The 17,555-nt window shown below is 39.4% G+C and overlaps 1 protein-coding gene across 2 annotated transcripts in view; it reads left to right on the top strand.

Annotated features, from left to right (window-relative positions):
- ACADSB (acyl-CoA dehydrogenase short/branched chain) overlaps positions 1–13,413 on the top strand; it is a 28,310-nt gene extending 14,897 nt beyond the window's left edge. The window contains exons 4-12 of one of the 2 annotated variants that reach the window (XM_081074130.1): positions 1,366–1,572; positions 2,096–2,266; positions 2,988–3,113; positions 4,314–4,406; positions 6,843–6,932; positions 10,429–10,566; positions 11,252–11,351; positions 12,063–12,093; positions 13,100–13,413. In XM_081074130.1, coding sequence (XP_080930256.1) covers positions 1,366–1,572; positions 2,096–2,266; positions 2,988–3,113; positions 4,314–4,406; positions 6,843–6,932; positions 10,429–10,566; positions 11,252–11,351; positions 12,063–12,093; positions 13,100–13,103 — 960 coding nt within the window. In that variant the 3' untranslated portion in view covers positions 13,104–13,413. Of the gene's footprint in view, positions 1–1,365; positions 1,573–2,095; positions 2,267–2,987; positions 3,114–4,313; positions 4,407–6,842; positions 6,933–10,428; positions 10,567–11,251; positions 11,352–12,062; positions 12,900–13,099 lie in introns of both variants that reach the window. The other variant, XM_081074129.1, reaches the window with a different exon arrangement.
- The last annotated feature ends 4,142 nt before the right edge of the window (positions 13,414–17,555 follow it).

Below are 17,555 nucleotides of genomic sequence, written 5' to 3'. Positions count from 1 at the left end.
TGTTTGCAAAATAGCCTTTGCCACTTCACTGGTTTTATTTTTCCTTCCTTCCTTTCTTCCTTCTTTCTTTCTGGATGGCACAGCTCACAGTGGCCCATGCCGGGATCAAACTGGCAACGTTGGTGTTATTAGCATCACACTCTAACCAACTGAGCTAACCGGCTGCCCCTATTTATTCACATTTTAAAGAGACAGCTTTTTTATACCACGTATAGTAGTGACTTTTCCAACTTGCTTTTAACAGCGAAATTCTTGGGAAAGTGGGATCTTACGTGGAGTCACAGTGGGTCAGACTGCATGTGCGAGTCCATTTCTCGGGCAGGTTTCCTCTTCATGGTGTGCAGAACCTCTAGGCTTCTCTGTGAAGTCTCATTGCTCCAGGGTGTCAGTATCCCTCTCCCAGCGGGGTGGTTCATGGCCATCGGCAGCCGTTAGTTGCCTGCCAGCCCCCCATCCTGCTCTTGTGTAGATGTCGCGTCCTCAGGAGGGTCTGCGTGTGGCACATCCCGCACCAGCTCTTCAGCTTCACCTGACTCCCAACTCCTGCTGTCGCAGTTCTGTTGTCACTGGTCATGATAGGGGACAAAAACAGTGTTTCCAATGAAGGAGAAATTGGTGACTTTTTTAGAGAAGCGGTATCTCTGATGGCTGTTCTCAGGGTATGGTCAGATGGCTATCATGCCCTCCTCGGTCTTCAGGCATACCTAACCCTTCCGTCCTTCTTCATAGAACATCATTTCTGGTCCTCTCATCATTTAAATCCTCTCTCCTCGTGGTTCTACCTTCATTCCAGCTAAGTTTCCTGTCAGCTTAAAACATAACAGCTACAACCCAGACTGCAGCATGGTGGAATTCCAAAAGTGGAGAGGATAGAAAAAAGCATTATCCTTTCACTGTTGACAACTTTGGGTCTTGAATTACATGTACACATACATACATTGTCTTCCTGAAATGGAAGTACAGTGAAAAGCCAACCCAAAAAACCACCTATAGTTTTTAAGCAGGCAACAGCAGTTGTTAGCAGTAAATATTATCAGAATATATTTATATTAGATATTTTCTCATTCCATTCCATTGTCCTTCAAAGCATTTTACCTCGTTTTTGTTTTTTAGATCACAAATGGAAACAAATGATAAGTGTAGTCTGTAATTTCTTCCTTTTCAAATATGTATAATTTGTTATCTATATATATTTTATTACTTAAAACAGCAAAATAGTCATACCAAATTAAAATAAAATATACGTGCAAAATTTTAAAATTAAGAACTTACATAGTTACAGTTTATTTTTTAACTTGTTCTTGGAAGAAATTTTGCCATATAAGAATAACTTTCTTAATCTGTGTTTCCTTGTTTTTCCTTCAGTTGATGGCTGTTGACCTTGAAACAAAATATGGAGGAACAGGAGCTTCATTTTTTTCCTCTGTCCTAGTGATAGAGGAATTAGCCAAAGTCGATGCCTCTGTGGCTTTGATATGTGACATCCAGAACACAGTAATTAATGAGCTGTTTAGAAAACATGGAACAGAAGAGCAAAAGGCTACCTATTTGACCAAACTAGCTACAGAAAAAGTGAGTTGAAATGAGTTGTTGAAATGGATTTGATCTTTTCTAATGTTAGGATATTTTCAGGAGGAAAGTAACTGCTATATTGACTTTACTATCCCAGACCACAATGCAGCACCATTTATTAATCAAGCAATGCTCAAGAAATTAATGCCACTAGAAACGTATACTCTGCCTCTCATTTGCCGCTTGGAAATTTGGAGAATAATCCGGAGACAATAAAATTATTATTTTCTGGTCTCAATTATATTTTCTAACACCTTCGTTGGCAGGTTCATTTACATTGAGATGTCTTTCTACTGCAATTATTAGAACCAATTTAAGTAAGTCTTTAAACCTGTCTTAGACAAATAAGGTATGTTTTGGACAATAATACTGTCAGAATGCCATTACTATTTTAATAGGGACAAACTTTTAAAGGTAGCTACACATCTGATTTACAAATGTTTATTTTGCCGTAATTGAGTATTTGTTATACGTGGTCTAAATACAGTTTTTAATTTGGGATGTTTTTCCCTCTCATGTGTAGATAGGAAGTTTCTGCCTTTCAGAAGCTGGAGCAGGAAGCGATCCATTTGCTTTGAAGACCAGGGCTGATAAAAAGGGGAATTATTATGTCATCAATGGGTCAAAGATGTGGATTTCCAGTGCCGAGTATGCAGACCTCTTCCTGGTGATGGCTAATGTAGATCCCACCATGGTAAGTTTGGAAACAAGATTTCTCCCCGTCCTCCCCCTCATCTTTTCTCTTTGTATCTTTTTCCTACTTCCATTTCCTTTTTAGGACTCAGTCTTAAATTGTTCATTCTCCGCATTACTGAAAATGTTAGACAGCTGACATCTTTTCATCCTCTTATTTACTAACCTCCTAAAATAAATATTGTTGATGTAATTATTGTACATGGAGGACCCTTTATTGTCTCCTAATATGTTATATAGGAAGGTAATCTTTAAATTTGTGACTTTCAAATTTTCTATTTAATAATAAATAATTTAGGTACCTACTTAGTACATTTAGTTTTGAGACTATTTTATTCAGTTGGAACATAGACATATAGCAAAATAAATACATTTTAGGTTTTGTCTTTAATGTAACATTTAATTGAATTGAATTTTAAAACTTTAAAGTATTTAATAAAGTTAAATAAAAAACATGGTGTTCTCATGATCATATAATACTGGAGTATAACTTAATAATTTTAATAGCCATAATCGTTTTTGGAAAAGTAAAAGAACTGGTAAAGTTCTTGATTTTGGACCTAATGTCCTCTGATCCTTTGGTTTCAGAATGCACGTGTTGCAGTTCTGTGTCCATTCATATTTACTTAATAAAGTTCATTTTTAATTTTCGGTTTACTTTTCATATTTGGAAATGGGATCTTATCAGTCCAAGTGATAACAGCATTTTAAAATCTTCTTAGGGGTATAAAGGAATCACCTGCTTCATAGTAGATCGCAATACTGAAGGCCTGCACATAGGGAAAGCAGAAAACAAAATGGGGATCAGAGCTTCTTCCACCTGCCCATTAACATTTGAAAATGTCAAGGTGGGTATCTTAGACTTTCCAGTAAAAGACTGGTGAAATAAGCCTTGCATGGAACTGTAGATGTGTAAGAAAGGTGTCCGAACATTCCACATGCGTAAGAGAGGACTCTTGAACATTGTTGTTAGGTTAGGTCGTGATTAAATGTAATTTTCACATGAGTTTAGGCCAGGAGTAGAAACCTTTTTGCCTAGCAACTGGCCTCAAGAGCCAGTGCTGAGAAATAATCCCATTTATACTTTATAAACTTGATACTTGTGAACCAGACATGGCTCCAGAGAAGGAAACGTGGTGTCTGGACCCCAAAGGCCATGAGATGGGGATGTTGCCCAGTGAGAGAGGAAAACAACTAGGCAGCGCCCCACAGTTCTAAGTTGAGTCATTAAAAATGAGGCAGAGAGGATTGCCAGAATGCTTACAGAGATAGAACAGGTTGTGACGGGTTATCTACTACTAATATTAAAGCTTGATCTTTTTGCGCATGGTTGAGTGTGTGTGCTAATGAACTGTCTTTATAGATGTTATTTGAGCCTCACTACTTCACCCCAACTGTCATCCTTCTTCCTACTTTTTCTTTTTTTCTTTATTCTGCCTGTTCTCTTTTCTAAATGTCCACATCGAAAAGCTAAATGTGTTTTTTTATTGTTCCTAGTCTAGATTTTTTAAAATTATGAATAAACATTTTAATCTGTTTCTTTTCTCCTTTCTCCTCTCTCTTTTGCACACATGCATGTACACACACAGACATATATCACTTAAGTTGTATAGGGTAATAGTTTCAACAGAAAAAAGGTTCACTACCCATGCTTTAGCAAGTATTGACATGTTTTCTGTAATTCCTAGTGTGTTATCTCACACTATAGCATACAGATAAGGATTGGGGAAAATCGTGGCTCATTTATGTTCTTGATGAATTGTATGAGAATTCCCTTTTTCTAGATTCATTCATTCATTCATTTATTCATTCAACAAATGTCTGTGCTAGCCTCTGGAGCATGCAGTAGTGTCCTGTGTCCCCGAGACCTGTCTGCGAAACAATTTAGAGTGAGACAGAGAGAGGTAGCTGACAATTTCCTTGGAGCTTAAGTACTATGCTAGAGTAATATCACACGACTTGGGAGTATATGTGCATTTAAAAATACAAAGTCAAAATGAATTATGTCAAATTAAATTGAGAATAACTACACTTTTTTTTTTTTCCAGGTTCCAGAAACCAATATCTTGGGACACGTAGGACATGGCTATAAGTACGCCATAGGGAGCCTTAATAAAGGTAGAATAGGAATTGCTGCACAGGTTAGTCAGATTTTAGCCGTTTAACTTGGTTCTTCCATAGTGTGGGTCAATTAAAAGGTAGAAAGAAAAAACTGCAGTAAAACCAGTGTGTTTGGAAGCTTATGAACACAAGATGGCACCCTTTCCTTCCATGAGGTGAAAGAATGGCTTCTATGATTTCTTTAAAATTCCAGTTTGGTCAATTACATAATGCCCTGAATACCAAACAATGGCTTAGTGGTAACAATTTTTCTGCTTTGAGAACATTAAAGTATTATCCAATACCGGGATCGATAACTTCTAAAATATATCATAAATTAAATATGGTATTTTTTTTTAAATCAACTTTTCAAAGCATAAAATTCATTCTGGAAAAAAATTTTTAAGTTAAGAATAAATAATATTCTGCCGTGTAGTAAAAGTCTCTAATCTATAGATAATGAAATATTTGTCGGTCCCTGTTTTGCATGTTAAAATCAGGCAATTTTTTTGTGTGTGACACTTGAAATAAAATAGACACAATTAAATAAGATATGTAAAATGAAAACTATTCAATTTTTACTAAATTTGCCTTTTATAATGCATATTATATTTTTCTAAGTGATGTAAGTTATTTTCTAGATTAATAAAATGAATAAAGTCTTTGGTTTTATTATAAATTGTCATTTTTATCAAATCTATTTATTTATTTATTTATTTATTGTTAACCAGTGAGTACCCAAAATTCAAAAACTTACGAACTTTTAATTTTGAGGATGTTAAAACATATATACTTAGCTATTGGATTAAATGTTATAGTATTACTCTAGATATTTTATTCACTGCTGCTAATTTGCGCACAAAATATTCTTAGACCAAAACTTAATCCACAAAACTAGATAATATGTTACTAAAGGGAATTGGCCTATTTGTTCTTTTAAAAGTTTTTCTGTAATTCAACTTCATCAGCTATGACATTAAAACTACAGTACTGGGTCTCTTTGTTCCCCAACATATAAATTATATAGATGTTCTGGCAGTAAAACACATAGCCTGGGCTTGAGTCTAGTTACTCGAAGTTATCTTATAACTTAATTAAAAGTTAAGGTCAAATAGTGATTATTTCTTGGTGAATACCACGGGTGCCTTTTAGAGAAAGACACACATAGAGCAGTGAACTGAAGGCATCCATCCTCAAATCTCACAGTCGAAGAGAATTTAGTTTTTCAGTATTTGTAGTGAAAACATTTTGCAGAGATGGAAAAGCCTATTTTGGTTGACCACTGATAATTTCAATTTTCATGTCAATACATGTTATCATTAACAGACTGTACACTTTAATTATAAGAGTATAATGACATTATCTTATCTCATAGCCAAAAGTGCAGTGAGTCATTGCCTCACTTTGTCACTTTGGAGTTTTGTGGGGAGGATTTTGGCCTTTAATTTTTAGCATAATATTCTATTTTCCAGAAAGTTCAAAATAAAAGGCTAAAGGAACATGTGCACAAACACTAATGAAATATTGATAGGTTTGTAGGCATTTCCCCCAAAAGCTTTAACTATTAATTTTCCCTTTTTCTGAAACCTATGTAGTTTGACATAATCATGTAATGATTTAATGGCTACCTAATGTTGAAATTTAAAAACCACTTCCCTTCTTAGCTTGAATCGCTCAGTAGATTATGGAGATGGGTTAGCAGTGAGACGATTCAGCTAAAATTGTCACATCCTGATTTGTTCTTCAAGTGTACAAAAAAACGTTTTTACCAGATGTTCTCTATGAGTTGTTCTCAACTCTAGCTCTGCATTAAATCATCTAAGAAGTTTCTAAAATGCTGGTGCTCAGGCCACACTCACCTTCACTCCCAAGGTTTGGATTCAGTTGTTAGACGCCCCCCTACATGGGTATTTTTCTAAGAAATTACCCCAAATGGTTCTAAATGCAAGCTGGATTGAGAAGCACTGCTCTTTCATATTTTAATGCCCTTTCCACTGAAGCTGTTATTAATCCTGATCATATACAAAATGGACAGGAAGATAGAAGGTTAAGAAGTGACCTTCCACATTTGACTTCTAGAGGGACTAGGGGGAGCTACTCGACAGTCTTTGAAGCCAGGTCTGAGCACAGTTTCTGTGGCTCACTTTATGCCTGGAAAATCAGAGCTTAAAGGAGGGGTTTCCTAAAAAGTAAGCTGGTTATGTGAGCACAGCCCTGCCAGGGGCGTTACTTGTATGTTGGAATTAAATACACTCCTTTTCGTTGAAATCACTCAGATTTCCTCCCAATGAATTGGAAGTTGAGTTCTGCAAATGCAGTGGGTGAAGGCTACTTCCACCTCCCGACCTTGGGATCTCTAGTTCTTCCCCACCCCAACTATTCAATTTGCCTGTAAAAAGAATTTATAACTTGAATAATTAAGAGTATAAATTTAGAACAAAATAAGAAATTCTGGTCTTTTTTTTTTTTTTTAACAGATGCTGGGAGTGGCTCAAGGATGTTTTGACTACACTATTCCATATCTTAAAGAAAGGATACAATTTGGCAAAAGAATATTTGACTTTCAGGTATATAATTATTAGACTCTTTCTACTGAACTGGACTTTCCCTTCTTCCTGTTGTTATGGAGCCACAGAGGAAATACCTTTGGGATTTTCAAGGGAGAGGTGTAGGGGAGGAAGGAATGGGTCTCAGGGTGGATACTTATGAATGTCTTGACCTTCTCCAAGGGCAGATCGGTAGTCCTTGAGGCCTCCCTATGGTGTGATTCAGGATATCTAGGTGAGAGCTTTCGAGCTGTCTCCTCACTGCTTTGTAAGTTCTGGGACATGGGGTCTACAGTCAGACATCCTGGGTGCAATTCCTGGTTCTGTGTTTTACTGCTTTAGGCCTTGGACAAGTTACCTCACCTCTCTAAGCCTCATCTGTAATAAAGATAATGCTCCCTATCCTCCAGGGTGTAAAGTGTTTAACACATTGCCTGCATCTAACAAGTGCTCAGTGAATGTCACAGTTGTTAGGAATCAGGCGAGAGCCGTGCAGTAATCAGAAGACTACACTTTCACACATCCATCGTATGAAAGGCACAGTTGGCTGCAGAAAGTGCAAATGAGATGCTTTTTAGTCAAGCACATTGGGTAACACCGGCCTGCTGCCATGGCACGGCTTCTCAGAGCTCCCCAGGTAGTGGGGATTAATTGGTGGCAATACGCGGTCTTCCTCTCCATGTTTCTGTCCCATCAGATCTTACAGATTAGGTTAAGACTGGAGTGGCAGCTTACCAAGCACATCACATAGTAATCCAGAAGAGTTAACTTGTTTGCAAAATCTCCCCTTGAGTAGCTTTGTCATGCTGCATTGTCTTCAGGTTCCATAATACTAACTAGGTGTTGTACAAGCACACACAAATTGCACATGTGTAGAGATTCTAAGCTGTGGGCATGCGGTCGATTCAAGGTCTAAAAAAGACTGAACATGTCAGGCCTGGCCAGGGTCTACCACAGCTCATGCTATCATTACCCCATCTTACACAGGGGGACTGAGGCACATAGAGATTGAGTTCCCAAGGTCATACAGCTAGTAAGGTATCAGAATTACAGGGGTTTTTCTCGTGACTTCTGGTCTAATTTTCATTTTATTCTACTAGAGTGCTTTCTCAGAGCCAGACACCACAGATTGCACCAAGGGGGACAGAATGTGAAGACAGTTTTGAAGGAGGCTTTTGATCTCCTTTACACACAGGAAGCAGTGTTGCCATGTATATTGGATGAGGGAGGGAAAGTGGGGAGGGAAAGGGGCCAGCGGTACTAACAGGTATAATCATGACATTTCTAAAGATGCCTAGTATGAGTACTTAAAAGAAAACTTAGAAACTTGATCATAAAAAGCAAGTTAGAGGTTTTTCCTCACTGCTTTAATCTCGTCATAGTTTGGTTTCTGCTTTGCATGCGATCTTTCCTGTAGACTGCAAGCTCCTTGATGATAGAGATCAAGCCTCTTCATCCTTACTTCTTTACAGTTGTTTATTCAGTGTACATTTATTATGTTCTCCATGCCAAGCCCTGTGTTCACAAGGTTGTTAAGGGTTGGCGATGCTGAGTTCTCACAGGGCTGGAGACTTGCCTGTCATGGTGCCTGCTGTGTTTCCCCGAAAATAAGACCTCGCTGGACGATCAGCTCTACTGAGTCTTTTGGAGCACATGTTAATATAAGACCTGGTCTTATTTTAATATAATATAAAACCGGGTATAATATAATTTAATATAACAGAACAGAACAGAACATAATATAATAATACCAGGTCTTATATTAATTTTTGCTCCAAAAGACGCATTAGAGCTAATGGTCCAGCTAGGTCTTATTTTCGGGGAAACACGCTACTATGATCCTTGGAGTAGACAACATGGATGTCAACTGTCAGTTTAATTAAACTTAATGTACTTGTCAAAAATAATTGGAATCACTGCATTCCACATAACAGGTCATAGCAGTTTCTAGAACAGTGATATTAAAATGGAAATCGACAAATTAACTGGAGCAAAACAGAAAGGTCAGAAATAGACCCATCCATGTATGGAAACTTGATATGTGATGGAGATGGCATTGCAGTCTACTGAGTGGGGACCGTCTTTCTTTGTGGGAACAAATGCAACTGGATCCCTACCTCACACCATACACAGGAAGTAGATTTCAGGTGTATTAAAGACATGACATAAAAAGCAAAATGTTAAGTTTAGGAGAATATCTTTGTGACCTCATGATAGGAAAATATTGCATAAACAAGACACAAAAAGGGCTAATTATAAAAGCTGGTAAGAATGGTGAATTTGGCTACCAAATTTGTTTTCCTCAAAAGATGCCATAGATTCAGTAAAAAGGCAAACCATAAAAAAGAAGATTTTTGCTCTATACATAGGTCAGTGGGTGTTCAGTTTTTTAGTATGCTTGATAACCTACACAGACGCAACATGGTCTTTTTTGTGCATATCATACGTTACAGAAAGAGAACACTCATCGTGTATTTGTGGGTAGTGCTCTTTCCCTCCAGTTTATTCCTCTTTTTTGTTTAGGAAAGGCCATCCCTGGGATTGTTAATTGTCTCAACGGAGGTTCCCTGACTTTGTAGTCATCATACAATGTCACAGTTTAACTGTCTGTTCTCCCTGTTGGGCTGTAGAAGTCATAAGACCAAGGAACTCTGACTGTAATGTTTGATGTGATGTCTCCATTTCTCAGCACACTGTCTAGAATCTAGTAGGTTCTCAATAAATAATCTGGGCAGATGGATGCATTTGGCAAGAGAAACTTTTCGGTGGTAATGAATATATCTATGCCATATTTCCAGGAAATTACTTATAACTATAAACTTAGTATTTCTAGTCTCACTCACTAATTCACTCATTTTTCCTAATCACCCTCTAAAATTTCAGAGTGGTAGTGATTTCTTCAGGGTGTTTTTTTAGTTATTTTTCTGTTTTCTATAACCCTAAAGAAACTGGTACCTGTCTGTGGGTCTTGCAGTGGCGTCAAGGCAATACTGTAAGAACATTGATGCTTCCAATATTTCTTCATTTGCATCTTTTAATGCCTTGAGGCTATATGCAGAATCAAAATTTTGTTCTTTCAAGCAAATAAAAAATATTAAGTTGGTACAAAAGTAATCGCGGTCTTTGCAGTTATTTTTAACCTTTTAAACTGCAGTTATGTTTGTATCAACCTAATATATTCAAATTTTGTTTTGCTGGGATTGAAGCTCAATTTTGATCATAAAAAGGAGTGCAAATAATCAAGTCAATTTTTTAAAAGTAATTTTGTGATCATTTATTTTATTAAATCTTGACAATTATAAAGAATCACATGAACTTTGAAATTTTTTAAGAAACAACACGTGTAGTAGTATCATATTTCATTTTAGATTGCAGATTTTCAAGTATTTTTTACAAACTGAGTGTGAATTTCCTGTGGGGTATCTTTGGAGTCTGTGTTCCATAGCCAGGCAGAACTTGGAGGATAAGCTGTGATCTCGGGAATCCTAATTCTCTAACTTTGACCTGAATGTTACAGGGGCTTCAACACCAAGTGTCTCAGGTGGCCACCCAGCTGGAAGCTACACGATTGCTAACATACAACGCGGCTAGGCTTTTAGAAGCCGGCAGGCCATTCATAAAAGAAGCTTCTATGGCCAAATACTATGCATCAGAGGTAATAAATAAATAAATAAGCCTTCATTTTTCCCAGGTATTAACCTTTTGACTTAGGAATGTTGGTTGAACATTTGTTTGTTTTTCAAGTAAAATAACATCAACTCTCCAGTTCCTACAATAGAAAAGCAAAAAAAAAAAAAAAAAGTAAAGCATCCATAGGAAAGTGCTTTGATTCTGACATATCAATGTTTTCACGAGATCTTAAGTGGAAACCAGGTCACCCAATTCAGGGAGAAGACCCATCCATCATAAATCCCCAGATGGGCCTCATCTGAGTGCTGGCATCACTGATGGCATCACCCCATGGTTCCAGGTTGGGGCAAAAGCAATGCCATGGGAGATGATGTGTCCTGAAAACTTAATAGATCGCTCATGTTTTTGACGCTTTTTGCTCACACAGATTCATTCTACATTTAACACATTAGACGTGGGCTGGAGAACTCAGCCAAATCCCTGGGCTGCTGTTTCCCAGCCTCCACAGTATAGCTTATTCATTCCATAGCTTCAAATATTCATTTAACTTCAGCCCCAAAATTGAATCTCCTGCCTCAACCTCCCTGCTCAGTGCCAGACTAATCCAATTCCCACTTTATCTACGCACCCCACCCACTTCACCTCAAGAGTGTTTGTAATGCATAAGTGATGTGGTTTCAGTGAGTGATTTGCTGCTTGTTTTTTGATAGGTTGCAGGACTAACAACTAGTAAGTGTATTGAGTGGATGGGAGGCGTGGGCTACACCAAAGATTACCCTGTGGAAAAATACTTCCGAGATGCAAAGATTGGTAAATAGATTTATTTTTCCAATTTGTTTAATTTTTGTTGCCTCTGTAGGTGTTTGGGCTATTGTATTTGGTTGATATTTATTATTTATTTGTACCTAGGCAGATGCAATTTTAATCTCTTCAGCATTGTGTTTATTGGCTCTCCTTTTCTGTGGCTGCGTGTCTTCCCCACTGCTTCCTTCAAAAAAAAATGGATTTATAGTTTTAAGAACATCAAATCACCTTTTAAATGCCTCAACAGGTCTTTTAGGAAAACCAGAACAAAATCTACCGCCTTAATTTTTCTTTTACTAAAAGTGTTAATATTTTTTGATGTGTTTAATTCATCAAAATTCTTTGAAGCCTGAATTCTAACTTCAGAAGCTGAGTTCCTAATCAAGCCTGAGCATTTCAGCACTCTGACACCAAATAGGAAGACAGAAACACAGCAGTACTGCAAGCTGCCTGCTCCTGAGTAACAGGCCAGGCTTTTGCATTGGCAGGAAACCTTCACCTGTTTAACACTGATTCTGGAACAAAATCTCATTTCCAAATGGAAAATTATCATCTCTTCAGCGGAATTACTTTGTCGGATAGTAGCACATTCAGGGGACATTGAATGATGTTACCAGTAACAGTTTCACAGCAAATGCAGAGGTGATGTTTGTAGAGCTATTTCTTTATACATGCTTAAGCTCTCCTGATTGTTCCTTTTGCTCCCTTTTGTTTAAGGTACAATCTACGAAGGAACTTCAAATATCCAGCTGAACACCATTGCAAAGCACATCAATGCAGAATACTGACACCCACAGGAGTGGGGCCCCTCCCTGATGTCACTGATGTAAAATTTCAAACTATTGTGCCTTTGGGGGCCAGTTAACCACCACAGCACTGAAGGAATTTAAATCCTTAGTCCTGGATCTTGGGATAGACCTTTTCTATTTTATGTTTCCAGTCAGCTCAGCTTAGGCACAGGAAATCATTTTTAAAATTTGAGAAAAAATGCATCCATATTTTCTCAAACTCTTTTTCTAAAATTCTATATTATTCTAGCTTCAGGGTATATAGGGGTTTCACTCTATCAGAATTTGGAAAAATAGGGGCGGGCCTGGTGTCTCAGGTGGTTGGAGCTCCATGCTTCTAACTCCGAGGTCACCAGTTCGATTCCCACATGGGCCAGTGAGCTGCGCCCTCTACGTTTAAGATTGTGAACAACAGCTCTCCCTGGAGCTGGGCTGCTGTGGACTGCTGAGTGCTGCAGAGGGCTACTGTGTGCGGCGTGAGCAGCCGGCACCAGCGTGAGTGGCCGGCATGAGCTGCTGTGAGCGGCTGACTGACGACTGGTGACCAACAGCCTCAGCCAGAGGGAGCACAAGACTCATAGTACCAGCATGGGCCAGGGAGCTGTGTCCTATAGACTGAGAAGCAACGGCTTGAACCAGAGTGAGCGGAGGGAGGTGGAAGAAGGGGGACAAAAAAAAAGAATTTGGAAAAATAAAGACATACTAATAGACATGGCTAGTTTACATTCCTATTATATCTTTATTTTGTGGCATCAGAGAAACACTTGTTATAGTTGGCAATTCTATGGGATAGATTCAATTCTAAGTTGCTAAACTACCGTGTTTCCCCGAAAATAAGACCTAGCTGGACCATCAGCTCTAATATGTCTTTTGGAGCAAAAATTAATGTAAGGCCCAGTATTATATTATAGACCGGGTCATATATTAATGTTTGCTCCAAAAGACACATTAGAGCTGATGGTCCAGCTAGGTCTTATTTTCGGGGAAACACAGTAGGTACAAACTGAAAAGAAATTATTTTTAAAAATCTGAAAGTTTTAGTTCTAAGTGCCTGAGAATGGGTGGGAATAAGGGTGTAACTATAGGTCATGTAACTGAAGAAAAAATTATTCTAACAAACTAAAGCAATATAATTTGCTATGATAATTAACCTGTATAAAAGATGCATTTTGTGATGGTTTCTGCAGATCTTTTGTTTTTGGTTCCAATATGATTTTATTTTTTTATTAAATGTATTGGGATGACATTGGTTATATAGGATTCAAGTGTACAATTCTGTATTGCGTTGTGTGTTGCATTGCAGCCATAGTCAAATTTCTTTCTGTCACCATGTATTTGACCCCCTTTACCCTTTTCTACCTCCTCCCTCCCCTCCTTACCCTCTGGTAACCACTAAACTGTTGTCTGTGTCTATGAGTTTTTGTTGTTGCTTTCAATTTTATATCCCACATATGAGTGAAATCATATGATCCTCGACTTTTTCTGTCTAACATAATTCATTTAGCATGATCTCAAGATCCACCCCTTTTGTCACAAATGGCAGTATTTCATCTTTTCTCATGGCCGAGTAATACTCCATTGTATATATGTACCACATCTTTTTTATCCAGTCATCTATCAGAGGACACCCTAGTTTCCATGTCTTGGCCACCGTGAATACTGTTGCAATGAACATAGATACATACATGTTTACGAATAAACGTTTTCAGATTTTTGGGGTAGACACCAGGAGAGGGATTGCTCGTTCGTGTTCAGATTAGCAGCATTAGACAGCATCCATGTACACCTAGACCTTGAATTTATATTTAGTATTGATAGAGTTCTAATTGTGTGTCGATTTTTTTGTGCATGTTCACAAAGAACAGTTGAAAATTAGTTATGTATTACAATTAATATATGTAACTAACTTCTTCTGCTAGTGAATCATTATGTTATTTTACCATTTCCCAAAGAGGATGTTGTGGGTTTTCCATTTTACCTTTTCTTACTAACCCTGATTTTGGGGTCTTAGTAAATCAATCTCGAGTTTGTGTCTAGTGGCAGACGAGCTCATTCACCTCCTGAAGCCTGTCATTATTGTTTATTAATTTGAGGTAGACACTTGAACACAATCACCAAGGAACTGTATTTATGTGGGTAGAGCTGGACACAACCCAACGGCCAAGTTAGTATTGTTAGAGATTTCATTTCCCAACATGGAAATGAATAGTGTCAAAGAGTTTAGCATCATGGAAAGCTAAACCTAGAAAGATCTTAGAGAACCATCTAGCCAACTCTCCCATTTTAAAACGAAGGATTCCTAGCCCAGAATCTTGGCTGAGGTCATCCATCTAGAGACAAGGACAGTGCTGAACGGATGGACGATGGTCACTGTCTCTGCAGCAGCCCTTCGTCCCCACAGCCTGCTCCTTTCATCTCTTTTTACCTGGCCTTCACTCTTGTCAGTGGATTTAAATGGTGTTCTCAAAAGTTATCGTTTTACCCTTAATTAGTGGCCTAGTATATCCACTCCAAACTCTATAGTTTTGGACACCACTCTTCCTAAAGCTCTCTGTTTCCTTTACTTTTAGACAAAGCATCTCCTACTTTTGGCTGACTCTTCTGGTTTCTTTTCCCTTAACTGGAAATTCTGCCATTTATCAAGATTCTACCATTGCACCTCTTCTGTTCTCTATACCATTGTCCTCACTGCTTTAGAATAACTAAGTCTTTAAAGTGAAGACTGTGGAATACCATTCCCAGAATGTCTCAGTCGTTAGGTCTGACACACGTTTTTAGGTTGGCCCTGGCAGGATGCCCAGAGGCTCTTGGAAATTTATGTCTAAAATGCCGGACAGGGATTAGAGTGGGAGATCAAGTCTTACTACTTACGCTTACTACTGGCCTAAAGACAGATGAAATCCTCATGAAGAGTCGAATGGCTGGGCTGTCTCTGGGCCATCTCTGGGCCTTCTGCCCCTATATAGCCCCAGGTCCTTGTGAAAAAGTAGATTTCCTGCTCTACCAGTCAGCTCACTTTGGGCCTGGGGCCTGGAATCCGCCCATTTCCGAATCACACACTAAAACTTGAGTAGAGTTTTCAAACGATTCTAGCCCCAAAGTCCATGTTTTTTTTCCATTCCCCCAGCATTCCAGTGTAGCAGGGCCAACTGAGTAAACCCAGAGCTCCCCACAGACCCACCTGCTTAGAGGGCCAGAAGCAGAAAGGAGCAGGCAGGGGACCTTCCCCTTCACCCACTGAGTTCACTACAGAGAACCCATGCACTCTCCTAGTGTGCTATTGAGAAGTTGTGCGTCAGCTAACCTGTATTAGCAAAAGAGTTAATGAAGAAACTAGTAAGATAAATCACCTTAAATTCAGTGTTTTAAACTCTAGTAATTTCTGTTAGAGAAATGGATATATTTTTCCTCTTGGAGACGTAAACTAACAAGTCATGGTGGAGTTACAAGGTTTTGCACCTTTGGAGGGTTAGGGAGTCTCAAGGAAGTACATCTGGTTGAATGGACAACCCCTTCAAGTCTTGCTTTATTTTCCATTCGGTCACGAAACAGAAACCTATCCCTGTAAATGTATGCACAGTTCCTTTGCACATTAATACTCCATCTTTCCAACTCAATTGATTTTTCCAAGTAGACAAAGGCTAAGGATACGAGTATGCTTATTGATTGCTGCTAAGCTCATTTTAAGTGTGTTTTGTAATAAGGACGTTTTGAAACTGAAACAACCCTGCACTTGCCCAATGGGCAAGAAGTCGTAGGAGTTACTCAGACTGAAACGTATCGATAGTAGAACAGAAGATGGGGAGGAGATAAACACTGTGCCTGCGTTCCAACGTTAACACATGAAAATTACAGCTAAATTACGGAACAATTCACCTGGAGAACCATCTGAAGTCCAGCCAAATGGAAGTCCTATGACTAAAAATATAAAGAAAAAGCCACGATGGGGCAGAGACGCAGGATGGGCCTCACATCTGCATGTGGCAATTGAGAATAGGATGGATGTGTTGGCCACAGAGGTTCCCCCTGGTGGAGCTAGGGACCACAACCCCGCACACCAGGCTCCCCAGCCTGGAGTACTAGTGCCAAGAAGATGAGCCCCCCGCCTCCACAACAATCTGGCTATGAAAAACAGTGGGGATTCCAACCTTGGATGGGCCGGAAGGCTGTGGGAAAATCAGACGTCCTCTTAAACGGCCCACGCACAGACTAACTCGCTCACAGGCACTCACCTTGGGCTCCAGGGAGGGATGGTGACTCGGGGGGCCTCAGAGACATACGGGGGGGCAGACAGATGTGTGTCTTCAGGGGCAACACTAGAGGATAGTCGGCATTTTCCCGGTGAGGGGTCCATCTTCTGTGCAGCCAGCAGGCAGGCGCCATCTTTCCTGTGTTGAGCCGCCCCCTCCGGCCAAATCTGAATCTGATTGGCTTGGTGAGCTCTGCTGCTCCACCCTGCTGACTCACCGGGGACCCCAACCCAGCCAACTCATGTATCTCCAGAGGCACTTTTACAGCAAGCAGTCAGCTCCACCCACACTGCACTCTTGCTTGTAAAGCTTTTGGGGACTGCAGGACCCGGGCAGGTAGCAGCTGGCCTCTGTGCACTCGGTGACTTGTGCTGAGTAGCTCCAGGCTCAGCACTGGCACCAAACCAGAATTTACATTAACCTGGTGACCACAACTCTTCCCACTCTAATGACTCCCTTTTCCCATCTAGCTTTATCCTAAAAGCAGTTGATATCCTTTGGGTAGGGGTGAAAGTAACCCTAGGAAAGGGGTCCACCATTTTTATTTTCGATGAGGGAAGGATGAGATGAGGCTTGGAGGCAAGGATTGTTAGGTACTGAATTTCAGGTGTGAGAAACTGGACCCAAAATCTTAAGAACAGGCAAAGAAGCAACCTCAGAAAGTAAGCAAGAGCCTGGAAATGCCCAGCGATGCTGACTGTCGGGGTGGGGCGCAGCAAGAGCATTCACAGGGAACACCTCCAGCAGGCCTGACCCTAGAGAAGTGAAAGGGACCCAGGAGCAGGGTCTGCGGGCTACTCCAGGCAGTGATCGTGAGGGTGCTGAGTGCATTTAAGCTGAAGGAGGACTGAGTTACCTGTAGTAGGAAAAAAGGAGAAGAAATATATCAAAATAAGTTTAGGGAATTAAAAGTCAGGTGAGTTATAAGGACTGTTGAAATTTAGAGATGCAGGATTTTTTTGCATTTTTGTTTTGTTTTTCGTGTTTTTTTGTTTGTTTGTTTGTTTGTTGTTTTTTTTTTGAATGAGAGAAACTTTTGAGAGAGCCAGGGACAGAAAGGAAAAGCCAAAACCATGAAAAACTTTGGTGGAATCATCTATTTTGGGGTAAGAGAGAAAGAATCTTTTCGCATTTGCTATGGAATGAATGTTTGTGTACCCTTCCCCTAGTTC

The sequence above is a fragment of the Rhinolophus hipposideros genome (assembly GCF_964194185.1).
Source record: "Rhinolophus hipposideros genome assembly, chromosome: 15".
Taxonomy (NCBI): domain Eukaryota; kingdom Metazoa; phylum Chordata; class Mammalia; order Chiroptera; family Rhinolophidae; genus Rhinolophus; species Rhinolophus hipposideros.
The sequence above is the reverse complement of the archived record's forward strand: the minus strand, read 5'-3'. Positions and strand labels throughout refer to the sequence as shown.